The 26,055-nt window shown below is 42.5% G+C and overlaps 1 protein-coding gene and 2 non-coding genes across 3 annotated transcripts; 2 read left to right on the forward strand and 1 right to left on the reverse strand.

The window, feature by feature from the left end:
- The first annotated feature begins 13,451 nt into the window (after positions 1-13,451).
- LOC130727095 (small nucleolar RNA R71) lies at positions 13,452-13,558 on the forward strand. Its single transcript, XR_009015134.1, has one exon. It is a non-coding gene; the product is annotated as a small nucleolar RNA R71 (small nucleolar RNA).
- Positions 13,559-20,330: 6,772 nt separating this feature from the next.
- Positions 20,331-20,750, reverse strand: LOC130725123 (uncharacterized). Its single transcript, XM_057576376.1, has one exon. It carries the CDS (start codon positions 20,748-20,750, stop codon positions 20,331-20,333), a length of 420 nt encoding a protein of 139 aa, XP_057432359.1.
- A 1,025-nt stretch (positions 20,751-21,775) lies between these two features.
- Positions 21,776-21,882, forward strand: LOC130727084 (small nucleolar RNA R71). The gene has a single exon (XR_009015124.1). It is a non-coding gene; the product is annotated as a small nucleolar RNA R71 (small nucleolar RNA).
- The last annotated feature ends 4,173 nt before the right edge of the window (positions 21,883-26,055 follow it).

Raw genomic sequence — 26,055 nt, forward strand, 5'->3', positions numbered from 1 at the left:
TAATAGATAGCCACTTAGGCTTATAACTAGAGATATCATTCCTAGGGTTGCATGTTCCACAAAATCATAACGACAATACTAACAATTAGCATGTTCCAAGTAAGTTTATCAAATAGCAACCACACTCATCAACTAAGTCAGTATGCATGTTGCGTGATATGTATGCAGGTTAACCCAGTCAACCAATATGCCAATCCGGAAACGGATGGACATCATCGATCAGCCCTTCACCAGCCACGGTGGTGCCATTTCGGCCCGTGATGTCTCTTACTCCCACTGGGTAGTCAGATCAGCAGTAAACCCGTAGGTCTGCCATTTCGGTCTGCTACAAGAGACGTCTACAAACGCTCTTTCACGGCATTCCGGGTCTTATGACCATTTTGGAAACCGACGAGGTCCAGAGTACGTCCTGTGTTAATACCTCATTAATGTTGCATGAATGCAAGATGATTAGTCAATCAACGTCTCCGTCCTCACTCGACACGTCGCCACGTGTTCTAGGTAAATTAAAGTCTCTAAAATCTTACCCTAAGGCAAAGTCGATTCTGCGACAAAAGACACACTTCACAACACACATCGCTGCTCCAACAGCACTAGAGTATCACATACTCGGGAACTAAAGGTTCCCCGGACTTATCCCCAGGATAGCCCCACAACATAGCTGCTCCAACAGCACAACAACCAACGCTGCTCCAACAGCACAACACAACAGACTCAACACTTGGATCCGACGACACTTCTCGTTTTCCAAACTATGATTTTCATCCAAAGCCTCCTTTCGAGATTATTACCCTTACTTAAAGATTTAGAGGTTGTTTAATGTCTTATGAATTTTCTTTTCAAAATAATATCCTTTTTAGTCTTATCGCAATTCCTATAAGTTCTCGGGATCTTCGAATCCCCAAATGACTCCAGAGAATGTCTCGATCCATAAACCCTATACAAGGCCCGAACCTCGTTCGTCCTATCAAACTTTCTCAAAACTCTCAAAATAAAATCGGCATGACCTGCCCGCTATTCTCACCATTCAGAATCTCAGATTTTCAGTGTAAAGCATATTTAAATCATCACAATCAACAACATGTCATATATCAATAAATCGCATCATAAACACTTAGCACTTAGCATATAAAGCATGCACCACACATCCTAGATTACCCACATAGCACATAGCATGTAAGTCAATCTTCAAAACATTCAGTAGATGAATCATCTACATTGTCAGCCGAAGCCTCAGAAAACATTTTCAATCACACACAATCTCAGTGCATAAACAGTAAACAATGTCGAAATATCGACCCTAAGCATTAACTAGAGATTCAGTGAGAAGCCCTCACCTGAAGGTTCTCCAGCAAAAACTTCAAACTCTTCTTCACAAGCAAGGCGTTGATCCTCAGGAAATTCCTCAAAATCACCTTTAGAACAAAACCACAAAAATCAATCAGAATCTATCGGAAACTAAGCTATCGATACTTACTAAGGTTACTCGAAGTAATCTATACTCTAAGGTACGATAATCTAGCGCGAAAAGACAAGTTTTCGGAAAAGGAAAATTTCCTCCTCCCCCCTTATAGCTCTCGGCCACTATAGGTAATTGTAGGGTTCGATTTTTCTTCGATCAAACTTGGTTCCTATGCTTTCATAAGCCGTAACTAAGGGTATTCTGAACTCGGAAAAATTATCGGATCAAAAACTGTCGCAGGGGTATTTTGGTCATGATTTTTAACTTAGGATTTTCAAAACTGAAATCCCAAAAATAAAATTTTGCAGGGACGTCACCAACGACGTTCATAACAACTAATCCTACTAGCACTAAGCTAAGGCGATAGTTTACAGCCTAAAGATTGGAGCTTTACACCAAAAACTACATAAATGGGTATTTTAGGCTCAAATTGATTCCGACGGAATTCCGGCGACATAACGGAAAATCTAATCCGGCAGAAGTGATCTTGGGCATACATAGAAGAGGTTTAGAATCAGAAATGAAAGATTCAGGATAGTTTTGCAAAAACCCATAAACTATCCACTCAGAAAACTCTACAGAAAAGCTATGGAAAAAGCGATCGGAGGTAAGGATTAGCGACTATACCTCGAAGCCTTGAAGTAGCAACTGATTGATCGACGATCAAGCAAACGATGAACAAAATCTCCTCCTCCTTCTTCCTCTTTGTGGCCGCGGGTTTGGGTGGGGAAATGGGTAGAAAATTTGGTTTTTTCTTCCTTTATTTGCTATATATAGAAGGTGGAAATTCGCGGGAAAAAGAAAGTTTCGCGAATCTGATTTTTCCGGCGTCACTCTCCATGAATTATAAGATATGTTTTGGCAAAAGAATTCCAAAACTATAAAGAGGTCTCCTTGTATTTTTGGCAACTAATGCAAAGTCGGTGCAAAGTCGGTGTAAAACTATTTTACCCGATAAGTTGCTTTTTGCATCGAATGTCGGAATGGAAAACTTCCTTCTGAAGAAAGATTGAAATCATCAAGAGAAATGGGTGTACGCGTGTAGAATATCCATTTGAAGCTCTGAATAGATAAAGTCTTCATTGTCGAGAAATTCTAGAGTTTTGAAATACCAGGGATTCGGTTTCGGCAAACTTCCGATGATTGGAATCGGACGTTCGTAGATCCTAGAGTTTCGCCTCGAAACGATTGTGATATAAGGAAAAAGAAAAGTTCTAACACTTCTCTGAAGATTTTTGGAATTAACTGCTATCGTGCCTAAAAGTGAAAAACTAGCTATTTATTCGGGTTTCTGACCTAGGTTTAAGCGTAAAACGTTCGTGCTATAACTTTTATCGATCATAATGAAATCCTTGAACTTTTCCTGAACTTTCTCCTTCATAAATATATTTCATTTAATAAACTTTCGTTCAGGTTTCCCTTCACATCACATCAACCCTAATCGTGAATAAGAAGTTTATTCACTTAGCATAAGCTTAAAAACTCGGGCCTTACATTACTACCCTCCAAAAAGAAAGTTTCGACCTCGAAACTTATGGGTTAGTAAAAAGTTCTGGATACTGTTCTTCTTGAATCTTCTCCTTCAGCTCCCATGTCGCATCACCAGTGTCTTTATTCCAAATGACCTTCACTAACTCGATCTCTTTCCCTCTCAACTGTTTTATCCTGGTGTCACCAATGCTAATTGGCGGTGTCTCGAAAGACAGATCATCCTTCAACTCAATATCATCCAGCTCGATAACATGTGTCGGATCCGCAATATATTTCCTCAGTTGTGACACGTGGAATACATCATGAATATTTGATAGAAATGGAGGTAGTGCAATCTGATATGCGACTGGTCCAATTCGACGAGTGATCTGATACGGTCCAATAAACTTGGGCGTAAGCTTCTTTGACTTGATTGCTCGACCAACACCCGTCGTCTGAGTAACTCTCAGAAATACATGATCTCCTTCTTCGAACTCCAGAGTTCTGCGCCTCTGATCTGCATAACTCTTCTGTCTACTCTGAGAAGTCCTCATCTTCTCTCTGATCTGCTTGATCTTCTCAGTGGTCTGTTGCAGAAGTTCTGGTCCTACCAACAGATTTTCTCCGTTTTGGTACCAACACAAAGGTAATCTACACTTGCGGCCATACAAAGCCTCATACGGTGCCATACCAATGCTCGTATGAAAACTGTTGTTGTATGTGAACTCAATCAATGGCAATAAGGTATCCCAACTGCCCTTGTTGTCCAGAACGCAAGCGCGTAGCAAATCTTCCAACGACTGAATAGTTCTCTCAGTCTGTCCATCAGTCTGCGGATGATAAGCAGAACTTAGTCTCAGCCTCGTTCCCAAAGCTTCTTGAAGAGCTCCCCAAAAATGTGATGTAAACTTCGGGTCTCGATCGGATACAATACTTGTCGGTACTCCGTGAAGTCGTATAATCTCCGCTATATATATCTCGGATAGTTTCTCCACGTTGTACGTAGTCCTCACCGGTACGAAATGAGCCGACTTAGTCAATCGATCCACGATTACCCAAATAGAATCGTATCCCTTCTGAGTTCTCGGCAAAGCCACGACGAAATCCATCGATATGCTATCCCATTTCCATTCTGGCACATCCAAGCTTTGTAGCATACCTGAAGACTTCTGATGCTCCACCTTCGCCTTCTGACATGTCAGACATGTAGCTACATATTCAGCCACTTGTCTTTTCATTCCTGGCCACCAAAAATTCACCTTCAAGTCCTGATACATCTTCTTCATTCCAGGATGAATGCTTAACTTGCTCTTGTGACCTTCATCCAAAATCAATCTTCTCAAGTCAGGGTTGTTAGGCACACAAACCCTATCCTTGCACCGTAGGATATTGTCACTTCCTACCTTGAATTCTGGGTCTTTACCTTGACTTACCAAATTCCTTTTCCCGAGCAGAAACTCATCTTGTAACTGTTGATCTCGGATTTCTTCCATCAATCCATTGGTAATTCTGATCATCCCGAACTTCAGTTCTCCCTCGGACAATCTCACATCCAAGCTCAAATCTCGAAATTGCTCTAACAGCTGCAGCTCCTTCACCATCATCGACGAGATGTGCATCTTCCTGCTCAAGGCATCAGCAACAACGTTCGCCTTTCCAGGATGATATTGTAGAGTGAACTCGTAATCTTTAAGAAACTCCATCCACCGACGCTGCCTCATGTTCAGCTCCTTCTGCTCAAACAAGTACTTCAAGCTCTTATGATCACTGAATATAGTGAAATTGCATCCATACAAGTGATGCCTCCAAATCTTCAGTGCAAATACGATCGCAGCTAGTTCCAAGTCATGAGTTGGATAATTCTTCTCATGCACCTTCAGTTGTCTTGAAGCATAAGCAACCACCTTCCGATGTTGCATCAGCACACATCCCAAACCTTGATATGAAGCATCACAGTATACCTCATAAGGTTCCTCCGGTTGCGGTAAGACGAGTACAGGTGACGTCGTCAACCGTTCCTTCATCGTCTGAAAGCTAGTCTCGCACGCTTCAGTCCATGCAAAAGGTTGGTCCTTCCTCGTCAGTTGAGTCAAAGGTCCAACTATCTTCGCGAAATTCTCGATAAAACGGCGATAGTATCCCGCCAAACCGACAAAACTTCTGATCTCCGTCACTGTCTTCGGCCGTTCCCATGACAATACGGTCTCCACCTTTTCTGGGTCCACAGCTATTCCCTCCTTAGAGATCACATGACCTAAGAATTTTACCTCTTCGAGCCAAAATTCGCACTTGGAAGGATTGGCATACAACTCCTTCTCCCTCAGCACTTGTAAAACTTGTCGCAAGTGCTCCTCGTGGTCTTCGGCATTCTTCGAGTAGATTAAGATATCGTCGATAAACACCACGACGAATCGATCCAGGAACGTATGAAAAGTCATATTCATGTAAGCCATGAATATTGCAGGTGCGTTCGTTACCCCAAATGGCATCACTAAGTACTCATAGTGTCCATAACGGGTTCTGAATGCCGTCTTCTGGACATCCTCGGTCTTGACCCTGATTTGATGATAACCCGACTTCAGGTCGATCTTCGAGAATACCGTAGCTCCTCGCAGTTGATCCATCAAATCATCAATCCTAGGTAACGGATACCTATTCTTGACGGTTACTTTGTTCAGTTGCCGGTAGTCGACACATAATCTCGATTTCCCGTCCTTCTTCTTCACCAATAAGACTGGAGCTCCCCAAGGTGAAACGCTTGGTCGTATGAATCCCTTCGACAGAAGATCTTCGAGTTGGGACTTCAGTTCCACTAGCTCCGCAGGTGCCATACGATATGGTGCAATCGATATCGGCCCTGTTCCCGGTACGATGTCTATCGCAAACTCAATGTCGCGTACAGGCGGCAATCCAGGTACATCGCCAGGAAAAACATCCGTGAATTCCTTCACCACTGGAATACTGCCAACTTCTGGGTTCCCTTTGCTCTCCAAGCTTAGCAAAACAGAATACTCCTGAGATCCCTCGTTCAAAGCGACGCTGATGTGATTGGCAGATAGATACTCGGAAAGATCCGAATCAGGAAATACCACTCTCTTTCGGTTGCAGTCCAAAAGACAATGATAGCGGGACAACCAATCCATTCCTAGGATAACATCTAGGTTCTTAAGAGTTAGGCATACTAGGTTAGCATGGTAGATCCTATTGTTGTATGTTATCGGACAATACATGCATGCTGAATTAGCAAGTAGAGTCTTGGCAGGAGTAGCAACTATCAGATCGAAGCTCAAAGCAGTAATGGGAAGTCTTAATCTGATTGCACACTCTCTAGAGATAAAAGAATGCGTTGCACCGGAATCAAAAAGTACGGATAGAAGATTACCGTCAATCCCGCAGTCGCCTCTAATCAGTCCATCGACTCCCTCAGCATCTTCACCATCCATGGTGTAGACTCTCGCCTTCGCAGCAGGACGCTTTCCTCTAGCAGTGTTGACGGTTGGTTCCGCCTTTGGTAGCCTGCACTGTGCAGCAGTGTGCCCCAACTTGTTGCAATTGAAGCATTGAGGCCTCGTGTCGGAACAAGCACGAGCAAAGTGCCCCGGCTTCCCACACTTGAAGCACGTCAGTTCCCTGTTCTGAGTCTGACCTCCAGAACCTCCAGCAGCACCCACCATGGGCCGGTAAGATCCTGATGCAAACCCTCTACCAGCAGGACGCTGATACGGCCTCCTGTTCTGAAACCTCCCCCTGTTCTGAGTATTCTGGGAGCCCGACCTAATCGGCCCTCCAGTTCCAGCCCGGTTCAACCTCCGGTTCTTCATCAGCTCCACTTCAGTGGCTTTCTCCACCAATGATTGGAATCGCATGATTCCCAGTGGCCTCACTGAGTCCTCAATATCCGGCCTCAGTCCATTCACGAAACGCTTGCACATGTAGCACTCGTCAACATGATCATTAAAGAATTGGAAATGCTTCGCCAAAGACTCCAGCTTCGAAGCAAATTCCGGTACAGACATACCTCCCTGTCGGAGTGTCAGAAACTGCGCCTCCCTCTCATCCCGGGCACTTGTCGGAAAATACTTTTCAAAGAATGCGGTCCGGAACGAGTCCCAGTTAATTTCTTCATGGTTGGCTTCCATGATCCCCCTGGTGCCCTTCCACCAGTATTCAGCATCTCCCAGCAGAAGATAGGTCGCCATGCCCACCTTGGCACCCTCAACAGTTTGCAGAACACCGAAAATCCTCTCGATTTCCTGGATCCAGAGATCCGCTGCGTCTGGATCAGTACCACCAGAGAACTTTGGTGGGTTTTGCCTCCTGAAGTCATTGAGGCCTTTGTTCTGGTCCAGAGTTATTTCCCTCTGGCGCTGATGTTGTTCACGTGCTTCTTCAGTAGCACGCCTCATGGCATTATCATTTGCCTGTGCGGTTACCGCTTGGGCCTGCGCTGTTACCGCTTGGGCCATAGTGGCCATCATCTCAGCTAGCTGGTTATTATTCACCATATTCTGTTAAAGGAAGCAAACAGTCAGTACTTATCATAAGATAGCATCTAGCATCACTATACAATATGAGTAAGCAATAACTTCAATCAATTTTTAAGCGAAAAAATCGCTTGCAGACAATCAATTTTCACTCTTTGCAGAGTCACACAACCTAGCACAGAAGACCTATTCCCCAACAACTCCCGAAAGACTCGACCGTGCTCTGATACCACAATGTAACACCCCGATTTCGGTGGCGTCACTTTAGTAACCAAAAGTAAACTTAATGCGGAAAACGTGAATATTTTTTTTTTCGATAATAACTAAGACAAGACTGAATTAAATAAAACCCAACAATAACAATAATCAGGACTAATATACAATATATAAACAGCCCCCGCTGTAGTAGTAACCTCGTCACGAGTAAACCTCCAGTGACGGAAAGAAAAGTGCGACGCCCGTAGGCAATATATACAGACCAAATGAAAAGGGTGAAGTGCCCGCAACACCATCCCTCAAAACTGAGAATCAGCTGACCCAATGGCCTGAAAATAAGACCTCCTAAGTCCAACCAACTCTCTGTGATTCCCGTAAGGAAACCACACAAAAAGCTATAGGCGGATCTACCCTGTCCCCTAAGTAACCAATGAAGCAAGACTGTCAGAGCTAAAACTCTACTCCTACACTAATCCTAACTCGAGGAGCTCATACCAACACTCAAACTATGTGCTAGCATGATCGTCGTCTGAATCAGAATCCAGAACGACCAAGTCTACTAACCCTATCCGTCCTCCTCTCGCAACCGTAGTGCGCTCCGATGCTGGACTCACGGGCTTAGGGCCCGAACCCTGATCATCAATGATCGCAACGGAGGGTGCACTAGACCCTGCCGAAGGCACTCCCACTGGAATCTCCTCTGAGGGATCCTCCTCCTCTGAAGATGACGGTGGCGGCGGTGCTCCTCCGAATCCTGGTCCGCAGTGAACGCCCGGTGGCAAGTTGAAGCTGACAGAGCATCGCCTCAACACTCCTGACCTCAAGAGTCCTCCACTGTCCACGTGATCCTCCATGATACGCCCTGAATACGTCGCTCGGTGGCTCGCGGGGTCAACCACCCACGACCCGGGGTCGTCCTGATCGATCATCTCATACCTAATCCCCCCCGAAGGGTGGACCATAGTGTACCAGTCCGCAATATTCATCTGACAAAAGGCGTTGTCCGCCAAAACACACACAGAAGACGCGAGGGTCAACTCAAAAGAACTATGTAGATAATAAACCCAATAGGTACAAATAATAGATAGCCACTTAGGCTTATAACTAGAGATATCATTCCTAGGGTTGCATGTTCCACAAAATCATAACGACAATACTAACAATTAGCATGTTCCAAGTAAGTTTATCAAATAGCAACCACACTCATCAACTAAGTCAGTATGCATGTTGCGTGATATGTATGCAGGTTAACCCAGTCAACCAATATGCAATCCGGAAACGGATGGACATCATCGGATCAGCCCTTCACCAGCCACGGTGGTGCCATTTCGGCCCGTGATGTCTCTTACTCCCACTGGGTAGTCAGATCAGCAGTAAACCCGTAGGTCTGCCATTTCGGTCTGCTACAAGAGACGTCTACAAACGCTCTTTCACGGCATTCCGGGTCTTATGACCATTTTGGAAACCGACGAGGTCCAGAGTACGTCCTGTGTTAATACCTCATTAATGTTGCATGAATGCAAGATGATTAGTCAATCAACGTCTCCGTCCTCACTCGACACGTCGCCACGTGTTCTAGGTAAATTAAAGTCTCTAAAATCTTACCCTAAGGCAAAGTCGATTCTGCGACAAAAGACACACTTCACAACACACATCGCTGCTCCAACAGCACTAGAGTATCACATACTCGGGAACTAAAGGTTCCCCGGACTTATCCCCAGGATAGCCCCACAACATAGCTGCTCCAACAGCACAACAACCAACGCTGCTCCAACAGCACAACAACAACAGACTCAACACTTGGATCCGACGACACTTCTCGTTTTCCAAACTATGATTTTCATCCAAAGCCTCCTTTCGAGATTATTACCCTTACTTAAAGATTTAGAGGTTGTTTAATGTCTTATGAATTTTCTTTTCAAAATAATATCCTTTTTAGTCTTATCGCAATTCCTATAAGTTCTCGGGATCTTCGAATCCCCAAATGACTCCAGAGAATGTCTCGATCCATAAACCCTATACAAGGCCCGAACCTCGTTCGTCCTATCAAACTTTCTCAAAACTCTCAAAATAAAATCGGCATGACCTGCCCGCTATTCTCACCATTCAGAATCTCAGATTTTCAGTGTAAAGCATATTTAAATCATCACAATCAACAACATGTCATATATCAATAAATCGCATCATAAACACTTAGCACTTAGCATATAAAGCATGCACCACACATCCTAGATTACCCACATAGCACATAGCATGTAAGTCAATCTTCAAAAACATTCAGTAGATGAATCATCTACATTGTCAGCCGAAGCCTCAGAAAACATTTTCAATCACACACAATCTCAGTGCATAAACAGTAAACAATGTCGAAATATCGACCCTAAGCATTAACTAGAGATTCAGTGAGAAGCCCTCACCTGAAGGTTCTCCAGCAAAAACTTCAAACTCTTCTTCACAAGCAAGGCGTTGATCCTCAGGAAATTCCTCAAAATCACCTTTAGAACAAAACCACAAAAATCAATCAGAATCTATCGGAAACTAAGCTATCGATACTTACTAAGGTTACTCGAAGTAATCTATACTCTAAGGTACGATAATCTAGCGCGAAAAGACAAGTTTTCGGAAAAGGAAAATTTCCTCCTCCCCCCTTATAGCTCTCGGCCACTATAGGTAATTGTAGGGTTCGATTTTTCTTCGATCAAACTTGGTTCCTATGCTTTCATAAGCCGTAACTAAGGGTATTCTGAACTCGGAAAAATTATCGGATCAAAAACTGTCGCAGGGGTATTTTGGTCATGATTTTTAACTTAGGATTTTCAAAACTGAAATCCCAAAAATAAAATTTTGCAGGGACGTCACCAACGACGTTCATAACAACTAATCCTACTAGCACTAAGCTAAGGCGATAGTTTACAGCCTAAAGATTGGAGCTTTACACCAAAAACTACATAAATGGGTATTTTAGGCTCAAATTGATTCCGACGGAATTCCGGCGACATAACGGAAAATCTAATCCGGCAGAAGTGATCTTGGGCATACATAGAAGAGGTTTAGAATCAGAAATGAAAGATTCAGGATAGTTTTGCAAAAACCCATAAACTATCCACTCAGAAAACTCTACAGAAAAGCTATGGAAAAAGCGATCGGAGGTAAGGATTAGCGACTATACCTCGAAGCCTTGAAGTAGCAACTGATTGATCGACGATCAAGCAAACGATGAACAAAATCTCCTCCTCCTTCTTCCTCTTTGTGGCCGCGGGTTTGGGTGGGGAAATGGGTAGAAAATTTGGTTTTTTCTTCCTTTATTTGCTATATATAGAAGGTGGAAATTCGCGGGAAAAAGAAAGTTTCGCGAATCTGATTTTTCCGGCGTCACTCTCCATGAATTATAAGATATGTTTTGGCAAAAGAATTCCAAAACTATAAAGAGGTCTCCTTGTATTTTTGGCAACTAATGCAAAGTCGGTGCAAAGTCGGTGTAAAACTATTTTACCCGATAAGTTGCTTTTTGCATCGAATGTCGGAATGGAAAACTTCCTTCTGAAGAAAGATTGAAATCATCAAGAGAAATGGGTGTACGCGTGTAGAATATCCATTTGAAGCTCTGAATAGATAAAGTCTTCATTGTCGAGAAATTCTAGGGTTTTGAAATACCAGGGATTCGGTTTCGGCAAACTTCCGATGATTGGAATCGGACGTTCGTAGATCCTAGAGTTTCGCCTGGGTGTACGCGTGTAAAATGTGTGTTTTTTTTTTCTTTTTTTTTTCTTCTTTAAAAAAAAACTATCCTAATGCATTTTCAACAAAAATAAAAAAATGGGTTGTCTCCCATCCAGCCCTTTGTTATAGTCCAAGGTAGACTCTCCTTCCTTTGATGTTAGGAAGGAAATTCCTTACCTCCAAATGACTTACCACAATCGCAAGGCAAGAACCTTGCACAAAACCTTCGAAACAAATCCTCCCATGAGGTTATGTCTTGTTGCTCATCAAACCATGCTCTTGCTCCCTTGGTCAAGGAGTGGGGAAAAAGTTTGATTTTCAAATCATCATCACTCATCCCTTCCTTCTTGCCAAGAGAACATGCTAGGGAAAACTTCACCATATGTGCATGGAGATTCTCGTACTTTGACCCCCCATACTTGTTACCACTCACAAGCTTTATGAGAGTCGAAGGGAGCTCGTCATCTTTCTTTTCCAACTTGGGGGTCTCTTCTTGAACCTTTGGAACACTTTTGATCATATCACAGACAAAGTCATCAACATGGTTAGTCTCTAACATGGGATTGAAAACAGAGAATCTTACTTTTTCCTTACCAACACGAAGGATGAGATGACCCTTGTCGACATCAATCTTAGCCCTACCAGTAGCTAAGAAAGGTCGGCCAAGAATGAGCGGAATCTTCTCATCTTCTTTCATGTCAAGCACAACGAAATCCACGGGGAACACATACTTGTCCACCCTCACCATAACATCCTCCACAATCCCATATGGTGTCTTGAGGGACTGATCCGCCATTTGTAAAGAAAGCATTGTCGGTGTCACCTCTCCTAGATCCAACCTCTCAAACATGGTAAGCGGCATCAAGTTGTTGCTCGCCCCCAAATCACAAAGTGCTTCTACTTCTGCCATCCCTTCAACCTCCACCGGAATAGTGAAACTTCCGGGGTCTCTTCTTTTCATTGGCATCTTACGCTGCAAGATAGCACTACACTCTTAGGTCAACATTACCGTCTCATCAACCCCCTTTAAACTCCTCCTCTTAGACAAGATATCCCTCATGAACCTAGCATACATGGGCACTTGCTCCAATGCATCGGCAAAAGGGATATTTATGTGGAGTTTCTTGAAAACCTCCGCAAACTTTGAGAACTTCTTGTCTATGTTTTTCTTAGTCAAGGCCTTAGGAAAAGGGACCTTGCTAACCTTAGGAGTGGGGTCTATAACTTCCTTAGTCTTGAGTCTTGATGGGTACCACAACTTCTCCCTCAACTATCTCCTCAATTTTTTCACCCTCTGTTTTTTCTTCAATTCACTCATCACCCTACCACTTCGAGTGGTCACTACAGAGGCATTCTCCTGTTTGGGATTGGGGATAGTATCAGAAGAAAACTTACCTTGAGGTCTTTCGGCTATTTGCTTGGCCAGCTGGCCAAATTGATTCTCTAAGTTCTTAATAGCCGCTTCTTGATTTTTGTAATTATTCTCCGTTCGGTTGATGAAGGTCTCCACCAACTCCTCTAAGCTTTTCTTGGAACCGCCACTTTCACCTTCTACTCTCTCTTGTGGCTGCCTTGAGCCTTGGCCTTGGAAACCTTGGCTAGGAAATTGCCTTTGAAAGCCACTTCCTTGCCCATTGTTACCTTGCCTCCAAGAGAAATTAGGGTGATTCCTCCATCCTGGATTGTAAGTATTTGAAAATGGGTCATTCCGAGCTTGACCCATGGCCTTCACTTCCTCCTCCAGTCTAGTCTCTGTGCATTCCTGGCTGTCATGTGGCCCTCCACAAGTCACACACTCCAATTTTGCAACTCGACCACCAATCTTGGTAGTCTTCATTTGATTTTGAATCTCATTCATTTTCTTGGAGAGTTGCTTGTTGGAGGCCATGAGTTGATCATAAGGCTCAACCTCTAGGACCCCTCTTTGGGCTTGGCGTTAATTACTTGAGTTCATGGCCCTTATAGCCATTTTTTCAATCAACTCGTACCCCACTTGTGGAAGTAAGGCATCGAACTCACCGTTTGAAGCCGCATCCAAGCCAAACCTCGAAGAATATTGGAGACCATCATAGAACTTTGCTACTTGTTCCGCTTGGGTGAGGTTATGTTGAGGACACCTCCTCAAGAGCTTTTTGAACCTTTCAAAAGCTTCATAGAGATTTTCATCGGTGGATTGAGCAAAAGTCATTATGTCATTCTTGAGCTTTCTCAAGAGGGCTCTTGGAACAAACCTTGTGGTGAATTTCTCAGCCAAGTCCTCCCAAGATGTAATGCTACCTTGGGGCTGTGAATTCAACCACTCTTCAGCAGTATCCCTCAATGAAAAGGGAACAAACTCAAGCGGATGGTGTCCGCTGAAACATTCTGAACTCTGTAGGTGTTGCAATTGCGGATGAACCGCTCCATGTGTGCATGAGGATCTTCAAGAGCATCTCCACCGTACTGATTTTGGCTCACCAAATTGATGAATGCCGGCCTCAGCTCAAAATTTCCCGTGTCATCGGGGGAAACTATGCTGCCCGGATAATCGTAGCTCATGGCAGCCGAGGTGAGGTCTCTAAGAGAACGATTGGCATTCTCCGCTTCTTGCTCTTGAAGTCTTTGAGCAATAGCCTCATTCACTCTTTCTTCAATGTGGGCTTGCAATTCCTCCTCCGTCATACGGGCAGCCATGGCGGCTACCTCAGCAGCTCTTTGCTGAGCTCGACGACGATGGAGGGTACGTTCAGGCTCCGGATCAAACTCCAATGGATCCGTGCCAAGTCTACCTTGCATAAACTGAAATACACAACCAAAGAAATGTTAGTAATACCTGTTCAATGCAATGAAAAACTACAAACTTGTAACTTAAACCGAAAACCACAAACCACAAACAGTCCCCGGCAACGGCGCCAAAAACTTGTTGAGTCAATCTGCAAGTGCACAGAAATTTCCGGGTTTTAATATCGAATCCACAGGGACCGTGAGTGAGAATTATGGTTTAAGCTCAAAGCTTGTGAGTTTGAAAGCAAATAAAATTCATTTTTTGGATTTGTTTGTTTGTAACAAGGGTTTGCAAAATAAGCAATATTGAAGAAAATGAAAATATCAATTGATGAAAATGCTCTGGGTTAATGTTCATTCAATCCTTCCTAGACAACCTACCCTATGCAATTGAAACCTTGAATCATTCCCTTATTGTTATAGCCTAGATACTTACTCATTGATTCCTCACATGAGCAATTCTCTCATACTAAAAGCTAAGCCCAATTCCTTGTGTACCTAGTCATTCATATGAGGTTTATAAGCATGCAATTTTCAGGCCAACAAAACCAATCCCCCACTCTATTCCTAGAAGCAAGCAAAGAGAGGTCAATTCCAACCCAAGTCCCCAAATTACAACAATCTTCCAATATGATGAATGCCGGCCTCAGCTCAAAATTTCCCGTACCATCGGGGGAAACTATGCTGCCCGGATAATCGTAGCTCATGGCAGCCGAGGTGAGGTCTCTAAGAGAACGATTGGCATTCTCCGCTTCTTGCTCTTGAAGTATTTGAGCAAAAGCCTCATTCACTCTTTCTTCAATGTGGGCTTGCAATTCCTCCTCCGTCATACGGGCAGCCATGGCGGCTACCTCAGCAGCTCTTTGCTGAGCTCGACGATGATGGAGGGTACGTTCAGGCTCCGGATCAAACTCCAATGGATCCGTGCCAAGCCTACCTTGCATAAACTGAAATACACAACCAAAGAAAGGTTAGTAATACCTGTTCAATGCAATGAAAAACTACAAACTTGTAACTTAAACCGAAAACCACAAACCACAAACAGTCCCCGGCAACGGCGCCAAAAACTTGTTGAGTCAATATGCAAGTGCACAGATATTTCCGGGTTTTAATATCGAATCCACAGGGACCGTGAGTGAGAATTATGGTTTAAGCTCAAAGCTTGTGAGTTTGAAAGCAAATAAAATTCAGTTTTTGGATTTGTTTGTTTGTAACAAGGGTTTGCAAAATAAGCAATAGTGAAGAAAATGAAAATATCAATTGATGAAAATGCTCTGGGTTAATGTTCATTCAATCCTTCCTAGACAACCTACCCTATGCAATTGAAACCTTGAATCATTCCCTTATTGTTATAGCCTAGATACTTACTCATTGATTCCTCACATGAGCAATTCTCTCATACTAAAAGCTAAGCCCAATTCCTTGTGTACCTAGTCATTCATATGAGGTTTATAAGCATGCAATTTTCAGGCCAACAAAACCAATCCCCCACTCTATTCCTAGAAGCAAGCAAAGAGAGGTCAATTCTAACCCCAGTCCCCAAATTACAACAATCTTCCAATATGATTGCAATTTAGCCTTAAGCAAAGGTGCACCCAAGCTTATCATGCATAAAAGAATTGAAATATAAGGTAGATTCAAGAACAAGAGCATAGAGATAGGAATTAAGTCTAGAAATTCATGAAATCACATTGAACCCAAAGCAAAAGAAAAGTCTAGCCACTCATGGCTAGTGAATCCATACAAGAAATGTAAAGAAAACCTGGAAAATACAAGGTGGAAGCCTCACACAATCCCCAAAAGCACTTCCTAAGCTTCAATACTTGGTAAAAATCTAAGTAAAAATCAGAAGTTTTCAACAAAATTTCCTAAAGCCTTATTTATAGGCAAAAAAGTCGAGCAGGGCGCTGCCCTGAGGCGCTTGAGCGCCCATGTGGCAGATGCAAGGCTCCAGCTTCTGGAGTGCTGGCGCTTGAGCGCCAGGTGAGGGCGCTTGAGCGCCAGCTGCACGCTCTTGGTGGCTTTTCAGCTTTTTGTAACCACCCTTTGAATGCTTTCTTCAATTCCTTTGCATCTTGGCCTTCCTTTTCCATAAGTTACCTGCTGCAGCACTAAAGGACCAAGACAAGGAGTAAAATCAAGAAATTCAAAGGGATTTTAACCACCTTAATCCCCACAAAATCATGGCAAAACTCATGCAAGTCCTAAACTCTATAAAAATGCAAAAACAACCTCATAAAACCCTAAAATTACTAAAACTTGACTCAAACTCAAATAAACACAAAAATGCATGAAACACTACATGAGACAAAGAAAAAGACTCAAAACACTCAAAGAAATGACCCTAAAACCACTACTAACATAGGGTCATCACACCACTATACTCAACGACAGCTCACCCTCGAGCGTAGAAAACACTCGCTTGCCCTCAAGCGCAAGAAATGCTCCCAAACAAGTGCCTAAACAAAGGATACTAACCACAAAACTAGGGGAAAGAGTAATTACAGCTGGTTCCAAAAGAAAAGATCCAACAACCCTCCTCGTGCAACTTATTGAAAAGAGAAGAGTATAAAGTCCATCATGAGAAGCATATAGATCTAAAATCCTAGGATGAGATATAATTTAGTGCACTGAGCACACAAGCAAGTTCATAGGTTCTGGATGTCATCCACTCAATAGCAACAAAGATCAAACATGCACAAATTCAAAGAGACTTCACAAGGGTTGAAATGTGTGGCTTAGTGAAGTACAAGGTGGTTGGTCCCTAAGGAAAACTAAGGCTTTAAAGCACATTGAGTGTGGTCCAAATAGTAACCCCCGGAGCTTTCAACAACAAACCTTTTAGCACAAGTCTCTTGACCCCTTTTCAAGTTCTTTTTTTTTTTCTTTTTTTCCACTCCAACTTTGATTAGGAGTTCTCTTTCTTTTTTCTTTTTCAAACCTTTTTTTTTTCTTTTGGGGGCAAGAGACTATTCCAAATTTTTTTAGCTCCACACTAACATACCAAGAACCATCACTCCCCAATATTCCAACCAAACATCAGTCTCAATCATTTAGTTCACGAAGAAATCTCCAATAAGCTCAAAAGGGACAACTAGGGACAAAAATTCAAGCCAAGAAAAACTCTGAGGTTCAAAAACCTATTAGTCTCATGAATAGTGCAAGTATCACAAAGCATGCAAAGTGTGAAATCAATACAGAACCAAGAATTGCCAGTGAGTCAGGATCCTACAAGAAAATTTTAAGGTGAAGGGTCAAAGGTAGACCCTTATGGACTCAAACCAACTCCTTTCTAAAGAAACACTCGGAAGACCGAAGTCTCCTCCTCTCTTCCCCAACATACAATCACTCATCCCCAAAACAACATGAGTATCCACAAGAAACGAATTTTCCAAAACCGACACAAGTAGGAAAGCACAACTAGCAGGCAAAAACATGTGAGTATAGGGAAGTATAAGACCCAAAAACAAAAAATAAAAACAATTACTAAACAATGCATGATAAAAAGAAAACAAAATCTACAAATGAAAAATATATGCTAAAGATGCATGACCTAAACTAAGATAGAATTACCTCATCACAATCACTCCATGGGGCCATGGTCACCCATTCCATCACCATAATCTGGATGTACTCCGGCGTCATGCATTATGCTCAAATCAATCATCCCCTGCTCCAATGTGTTGAAATCCATTGGGCCTTGGTATCCGGGATCTGAGGTGCTTCCTCCCCTCCAGTGGAGATCAAGATCCCGGTGAAGGCGATCTTGCCTCAAAAACATCCGCCCGAAAGCGGCCTCCATCCAAGCCGGTGAAGGATCAGCATGAGGTGGAGTAACAACCTCATTCACCACTTCATTAATCTCCTCTTCTTCTTCTTCCTCTTCCGCTGGCTCTGTCGGATCCTCCTCTTCCTCATCCTCCTGAGGCATCCTAGACATCCAATCTTGAAAAAGTGGTTCACCCGACCCTTGCTCAGCATGGGGGAAACCAGCAACCTCTGCTGCACAGGAAATGCAGGTCTTCTAGCCTTCTCCCTAACATCATGAATCAAAGCAGTAATCAAGTGAGGAAAGATAGGATGTGGCTTCTCCTTACCCACATTGTAGTGTGAGTAAATCTTCTCAGAAATGATCCTCGCCACATCCATGGGATGACCCCTAATAATGCAATAAATTGCAATTAGGACCACCGCTCTCACTTCAGATTTGTGGGAGCTAGGGAACAAGGAATCCTGCAAAAACTCAGCCCACACACGAGCCAGCGGTCTCATGTTTTGTCTCAGCAAGTAGGTGATGTGCCCTCTGTCATCCTTCTCCCAATGTTGCCCGGGCCTAACCACCACCACTTCCAAATCCCTCAAGAACTCAGAAGAGCGATCTGAAAGCAAGTCATGGAAGGTACTCCTACTCTTCCATGGGAAAATGGCATTCTCCTCATGCTCCGTGAGAAGGCCAAGGAAGCTACGAATCCTTTCCGCTCCAAAGTCAACCACATCACCTCTAAACCATGACAAGAAGGTGGGGGGATCCGGTTTGTCGTCTTGATCATCACAGTAGGTATTCGCATAGAATTCCCTAACCTTGACTTCACAAGCAATAGGAATTGGATCCACCCAATTCTTCCACCTCCTTGTCTCCATGACCTCTTGCATGCCGAGGGGGTCTCTCATTCCATCCCTATAAAATACTCCTCGCTCCTTCACACACCCCTTGTGTGCTAGGACGGATTGATAGAATTCCTCCTTTTTTGCCGAAAGGAAGTGGGAGCGGTCAAAGTTCTGGGAAGTGTAAGAGGACCCCGCGGCCCTTGTGGGATATCTTGCTCTCTTAGCAGGCATCTGCACAAAAGTTAACACAACCACAAGCCGCACAAAACCATTAGTCATGTTAGTAAAAAATAAATAAAAAGTATGTACAAAAATTAAAACTTGAACCCCTAAGAGCACCCAATCAAGTTTTCTAGTGAAATTGGCAAGGAGAAGAAATAAACCACAAAGCACTTGCCCAAAGTCGACTAGAAAAACTCATTGGAGCGTTCTATCAAACACCTAGAAGGCACAAAACAAAGATACTCCACACTACTTATATCTAACTACCCAACTCTCACAAATCTCACACCCATTACTAAATTTGGCACAAAATACCCATGAAAAGCAAAAACAAACCAAACCCAACATGCACAAACTTAAAATCACTCACCCATAACCCCCAAGAGTCAAAAACTTGCAAACTCATGAAACTTAGATGGAAGGAAGTGGAAAATTGGAACTTACCTTGAACTTGGAGTGAGTGGGTGCAAGTGAGATGCTCTTGATGCAATGCAAACTTGGGAAGAGGAGAGTGGACAAAAGTGTGTGTAAGTGAGATGGGGAGAGTAGAAAATGGGTATATGTAGTGAGGGGGGCGGTTTTAGAGAGAAAGGGAAGCTAGAAAGTGGAAAAATGATGAGTTAGAAGTGTTTAAAACAAAAAAACTGTGTGTGTGTGCGTGTTGGGGTGCTCAAGCGCTGAGATGGGGCGCTGGAGCGCCCTGGGTGCCCCTGCTAGCTTGAAGCTACGGGCAGGCTGGCGCTTGAGCGCCAGCCCAATGCAAAATGTGTGTTTTTTTTTCTTTTTTTTTTCTTCTTTTAAAAAAAAAAACTATCCTAAAGCATTTTCAACAAAAATAAAAAAATGGGTTGTCTCCCCTCCAGCCCTTTGTTATAGTCCAAGGTAGACTCTCCTTCCTTTGATGTTAGGAAGGAAATTCCTTACCTCCAAATGACTTACCACAATCGCAAGGCAAGAACCTTGCACAAAACCTTCGAAACAAATCCTCCCATGAGGTTATGTCTTGTTGCTCATCAAACCATGCTCTTGCTCCCTTGGTCAAGGAGTGGGGAAAAATTTTGATTTTCAAATCATCATCACTCATCCCTTCCTTCTTGCCAAGAGAACATGCTAGGGAAAACTTCACCATATGTGCATGGAGATTCTCGTACTTTGACCCCCCATACTTGTTACGACTCACAAGCTTTATGAGAGTCGAAGGGAGCTCGCCATCTTTCTTTTCCACCTTGGGGGTCTCTTCTTGAACCTTTGGAACACTTTTGATCATATCACATACAAAGTCATCAACATGGTTAGTCTCTAACATGGGATTGAAAACAGAGAATCTTACTTTTTCGTTACCAACACGAAGGATGAGATGACCCTTGTCGACATCAATCTTAGCCCTACCAGTAGCTAAGAAAGGTGCCAAGAATGAGCAGAATCTTCTCATCTTCTTTCATGTCAAGCACAACGAAATCCACGGGGAACACATACTTGTCCACCCTCATCATAACATCCTCCACAATCCCATATGGTGTCTTGAGGGACCGATCCGCCATTTGTAAAGAAAGCATTGTTGGTGTCACCTCTCCTAGATCCAACCTCTCAAACATGGTAAGCGGCATCAAGTTGATGCTCGCCCTCAAATCATAAAGTGCTTCTACTTGTGCCATCCCTTCAACCTCCACCGGAATAGTGAAACTTCCGGGGTCTCTTCTTTTCATTGGCATCTTACGCTGCAAGATAGCACTACACTCTTCTGTCAACATTACCGTCTCATCAACCCCCTTTAAACTCCTCCTCTTAGACAAGATATCCCTCATGAACCTAGCCTACATGGGCACTTGCTCCAATGCATCGGCAAAAGGGATATTTATGTGGAGTTTCTTGAAAACCTCCGCAAACTTTGAGAACTTCTTGTCTATGTTTTTCTTAGTCAAGGCCTTAGGAATAGGGACCTTGCTAACCTTAGGAGTGAGGTCTATAACTTCCTTAGTCTTGAGTCTTGATGGGTACCACAACTTCTCCCTCAACTATCTCCTCAATTTTTTCACCCTCTGTTTTTTTCTTCAATTCACTCATCACCCTACCACTTCGAGTGGTCACTACAGAGGCATTCTCCTGTTTGGGATTGGGGATAGTATCAGAAGGAAACTTACCTTGAGGTCTTTCGGCTATTTGCTTGGCCAGCTGGCCAAATTGATTCTCTAAGTTCTTAATAGCCGCTTCTTGATTTTTGTAATTATTCTCCGTTCGGTTGATGAAGGTCTCCACCAACTCCTCTAAGCTTTTCTTGGAACCGCCACTTTCACCTTCTACTCTCTCTTGTGGCTGCCTTGAGCCTTGGCTAGGAAATTGCCTTTGAAAGCCACTTCCTTGCCCATTGTTACCTTGCCTCCAAGAGAAATTAGGGTGATTCCTCCATCCTGGATTGTAAGTATTTGAAAATGGGTCATTCCGAGCTTGACCCAAGGCCTTCACTTCCTCCTCCGGTCTAGTCTCTGTGCATTCCTCGCTGTCATGTGGCCCTCCACAAGTCACACACTCCAATTTTGCAACTCGACCACCAATCTTGGTAGTCTTCATTTGATTTTGAATCTCATTCATTTGCTTGGAGAGTTGCTTGTTGGAGGCCATGAGTTGATCATAAGGCTCAACCTCTAGGACCCCTCTTTGGGCTTGGCGTTAATTACTTGAGTTCATGGCCCTTATAGCCATTTTTTCAATCAACTCGTACCCCACTTGTGGAAGTAAGGCATCGAACTCACCGTTTGAAGCCGCATCCAAGCCAAACCTCGAAGAATATTGGAGACCATCATAGAACTTTGCTACTTGTTCCGCTTGGGTGAGGTTATGTTGAGGACACCTCCTCAAGAGCTTTTTGAACCTTTCCCAAGCGTCATAGAGATTTTCATCGGTGGATTGAGCAAAAGTCATTATGTCATTCTTGAGCTTTCTCAAGAGGGCTCTTGGAACAAACCTTGTGGTGAATTTCTTAGCCAAGTCCTCTCAAGATGTAATGCTACCTTGGGGCTGTGAATTCAACCACTCTTCAATAGTATCCCTCAATGAAAAGGGAACAAACTCAAGCGGATGGTGTCCGCAGAAACATTCTGAACTCTGTAGGTGTTGCAATTGCGGATGAACCGCTCCATGTGTGCATGAGGATCTTCAAGAGCATCTCCACCGTACTGATTTTGGCTCACCAAATTGATGAATGCCGGCCTCAGCTCAAAATTTCCCGTGCCATCGGGGGAAACTATGATGCCCGGATAATCGTAGCTCATGGCAGCCGAGGTGAGGTCTCTAAGAGAACGATTGGCATTCTCCGCTTCTTGCTCTTGAAGTCTTTGAGCAATAGCCTCATTCACTCTTTCTTCAATGTGGGCTTGCAATTGCTCCTCCATCATACAGGCAGCCATGGCGGCTATCTCAGCAGCTCTTTGCTGAGCTCGACGACGATGGAGGGTACGTTCAGGCTCCGGATCAAACTCCAATGGATCCGTGTCAAGCCTACCTTGCATAAACTGAAATACACAACCAAAGAAAGGTTAGTAATACCTGTTCAAGAAATGAAAAACTACAAACTTGTAACTTAAACCGAAAACCACAAACCACAAACAGTCCCCGACAACGGCGCCAAAAAATTGTTGAGTCAATCTGCAAGTGCACAGATATTTCCGGGTTTTAATATCGAATCCACAGGGACCGTGAGTGAGAATTATGGTTTAAGCTCAAAGCTTGTGAGTTTGAAAGCAAATAAAATTCAGTTTTTGGATTTGTTTGTTTGTAACAAGGGTTTGCAAAATAAGCAATAGTGAAGAAAATGAAAATATCAATTGATGAAAATGCTCTGGGTTAATGTTCATCCAATCCTTCCTAGACAACCTACCCTATGCAATTGAAACCTTGAATCATTCCCTTATTGTTATAGCCTAGATACTTACTCATTGATTCCTCACATGAGCAATTCTCTCACACTAAAAGCTAAGCCCAATTCCTTGTGTACCTAGTCATTCATATGAGGTTTATAAGCATGAAATTTTCAGGCCAACAAAACCAATCCCCCACTCTATTCCTAGAAGCAAGCAAAGAGAGGTCAATTCCAACCCAAGTCCCCAAATTACAACAATCTTCCTATATGATTGCAATTTAGCCTTAAGCATAGGTGCACCCAAGCTTATCATGCATAAAAGAATTGAAATATAAGGTAGATTCAAGAACAAGAGCATAGAGATAGGAATTAAGTCTAGAAATTCATGAAATCACATTGAACCCAAAGTAAAAGAAGAGTCTAGCCACTCATGGCTAGTGAATCCATACAAGAAATGTAAAGAAAACCTGAAAAATACAAGGTGGAAGCCTCACACAAGCCCCGAAAGCACTTCCTAAGCTTCAATACATGGTAAAAATCTAAGTAAAAATCAGAAGTTTTCAACAAAATATCCTAAAGCCTTATTTATAGGCAAAAAAGTCGAGTAGGGCAGCGCTTGAGCGCCCATGTGGCAGATGCAAGGCTCCAGCTTCTGGAGTGCTGGCGCTTGAGCGCCAGGTGAGGGCGCTTGAGCACCAGCTGCACGCTCTTGGTGGCTTTTCAGCTTTTTGTAACCCCCCTTTGAATGCTTTCTTCAATTCCTTTGCATCTTGGCCTTCCTTTTCCATAAGTTACCTGCTGCAGCACTAAAGGACCAAGACAAGGAGTAAAATCAAGAAATTCAAAGGGCTTTTAACCACCTTAGTCCCCACAAAATCATGGCAAAACTCATGCAAGTCCTAAACTCTATAAAAATGCAAAAACAACCCTCATAAAACCATAAAATTACTAAAACTTGACTCAAACTCAAATAAGCACAAAAATGCATGAGAATGCATGAAACACTACATGAGACAAAGAAAAAGACTCAAAACACTCAAAGAAATGACCCTAAAACCACTACTAACATAGGGCCATCAGTTTTGGGGATTTTTGTTGTTGTTGTATAACTTTTTGACTTGTTGTCTTTTGGGGACAACCTTATGTCGAGGGGTGATTAGTGATGACCCGGATTTAGTCTTGTTTTTAGGGTCATTTCTTTGTAGGTTTTGAGTCTTTTTCTTGTGTCTCATGTAGTGTTTCATGCATTTGCATGCATGTTTACCTTTCTTTGTGTTTTTACTTTGTTTTGGTAATTTTGTAGTTTTATAGGGACTTTAGTTGCATTTTATTAGATTTTAGGAGTCTTAGGAAATTTCCACTTGTTTTGGAGCCTTTGTGCAAAACTGACCTTTAAGTTTCTTGATATTTTCCTCAAGCTTTGTCATCAAGTTTTCAGGTTGTAACGGTTGAAGAGGGAAGGTCTAAAAACGCACTTAAATAGAGTCTAGCTGTTATTTCGCGCAAATGCGCGAATTCTGTGAAGGATTTCTCGCAAAACTGGCGCAAAATATTTCAGAAGCTAATTCCTTCGCGTAAATGCGCGAGATGCAAGAGGAAATTGGCGCAAAACCGGCGCAAAGAAATCCAGATTGCTCCAGACTTCGAGATTCTTGGCTCTCTCACTTGATTTGCTCCTTGATTCAACATCTTCTCCTAAAATAACAATAATAATAAATGAAAATAATCAAAAACTAATAATAGAGATTAACTAGAAGATAGAGTAAGATACCGAATTCAAATAACTTGATTAAATCCTAATGAAATCTATAAAAATAACATAAAAAATATAGAAAAATACTAAAACTAAATGAAAACATTAAAATGCATGAACTAAGCCTAAAGTATCTTAAAATGACCGAAATATCCTAAAAACTATATTAAACTACATGCAAATAAACTAGGAAAATAGCCTTAAATCCCGGGTCATCACACCCCTATACTCAACGGCAGCTTGTCCTCAAGCGAAAACTTAGGAAAGCTTGTCCTAAAGCACAGAATAAATCAATTCCAAATCAATTTCCAGCACTTTTTAAACACAAGATACACATCCAACAAATAAAGATCAATTCATGAGCATACTAGTTAAGAGAAATAAGGAATCAAGTCCAGAGAAAATGAAATCAATAGGACAATGAGACTCAGAGTTCACATCTAAACTCACAAATTTAATCATCAATCATCAATTATTTAGTGCATCTGACAGTACAAACACTATGCTTCGGTTCTGATAATCAATCAAATCAAGATCAGACAGTGTCATGCTATGTAACAAGAAAAATATTCTCACATGTTGTAACTTGGCCAAGGTGTAACTTTAGGTAGGATAAGAAAAGGATAATACAAGTTTACACTCACAGATAGTTAAGTGATCTATTTCTTTTTTCAATTCAGAACATTCATTTAAAGCACTCAAGGTTCTTTCTCTCTACTCTCCTCTTTTTATTTTGCAAATTTTGCTCTTTTTTTTTCATTCATTGTTTCCAAGCATTTTGCTTCATTTTCATGCACACTAGGAGAGAGAGGGAACCGACACGCTAATATTCTTTTTTATTTGCTCAATTCACAATTGAGATCACTTAACAACTCATGAATATTTCCAAAGTTAGGGACCAAGAAAATTCACATTTAGGCTCAACTTGGGCAACTAAGGAATAGCTGAAACAAAGTCTGAAGGCCATCAAGAATGCCTAATAATCTCTTAACAAATCACAAGCATAACACTATCGAACCGATATGCATGTCAAAGCAGAACCAAGCAAGTGCAAGCAAGTCAGGAATCATCAGAGATCACTCATCACTCAGCGGAAAACAAGGGGTAAAGAGATGAACCCCAGTGAACTCCTATCAACACTATCTATTGAAAACATCACTCAGTCCTAAAATTCACTTACTTCTATCAAAAGCATGTCATGTCCAATACATGAGCTGCACATGTGTATCACAATTTCCATAAAAACAAGGCATAGATTCAAAATTGAAATCACTTGAGTAGTCAAATACAAAGGCAGATAACTCGGGGTAAAAGCATGTGCATAACTAGTGTGTGCAACAAAATGTAAAATGCATGATCATGCAATTACTTGAGAGATAATTGGTTAAGAAAAACTCCCTGTACTCAATTTGGGTGCAAACAGTGATAGCACCAGGACTCTGTCAGCTGGACCCTCCAGCTCAATTCTGATCATGTAAATCACTTAGTCCTTGTAAAAATG

This window comes from Lotus japonicus, chromosome 6 (genome assembly GCF_012489685.1).
Source record: "Lotus japonicus ecotype B-129 chromosome 6, LjGifu_v1.2".
Lineage (NCBI taxonomy): Eukaryota > Viridiplantae > Streptophyta > Magnoliopsida > Fabales > Fabaceae > Lotus > Lotus japonicus.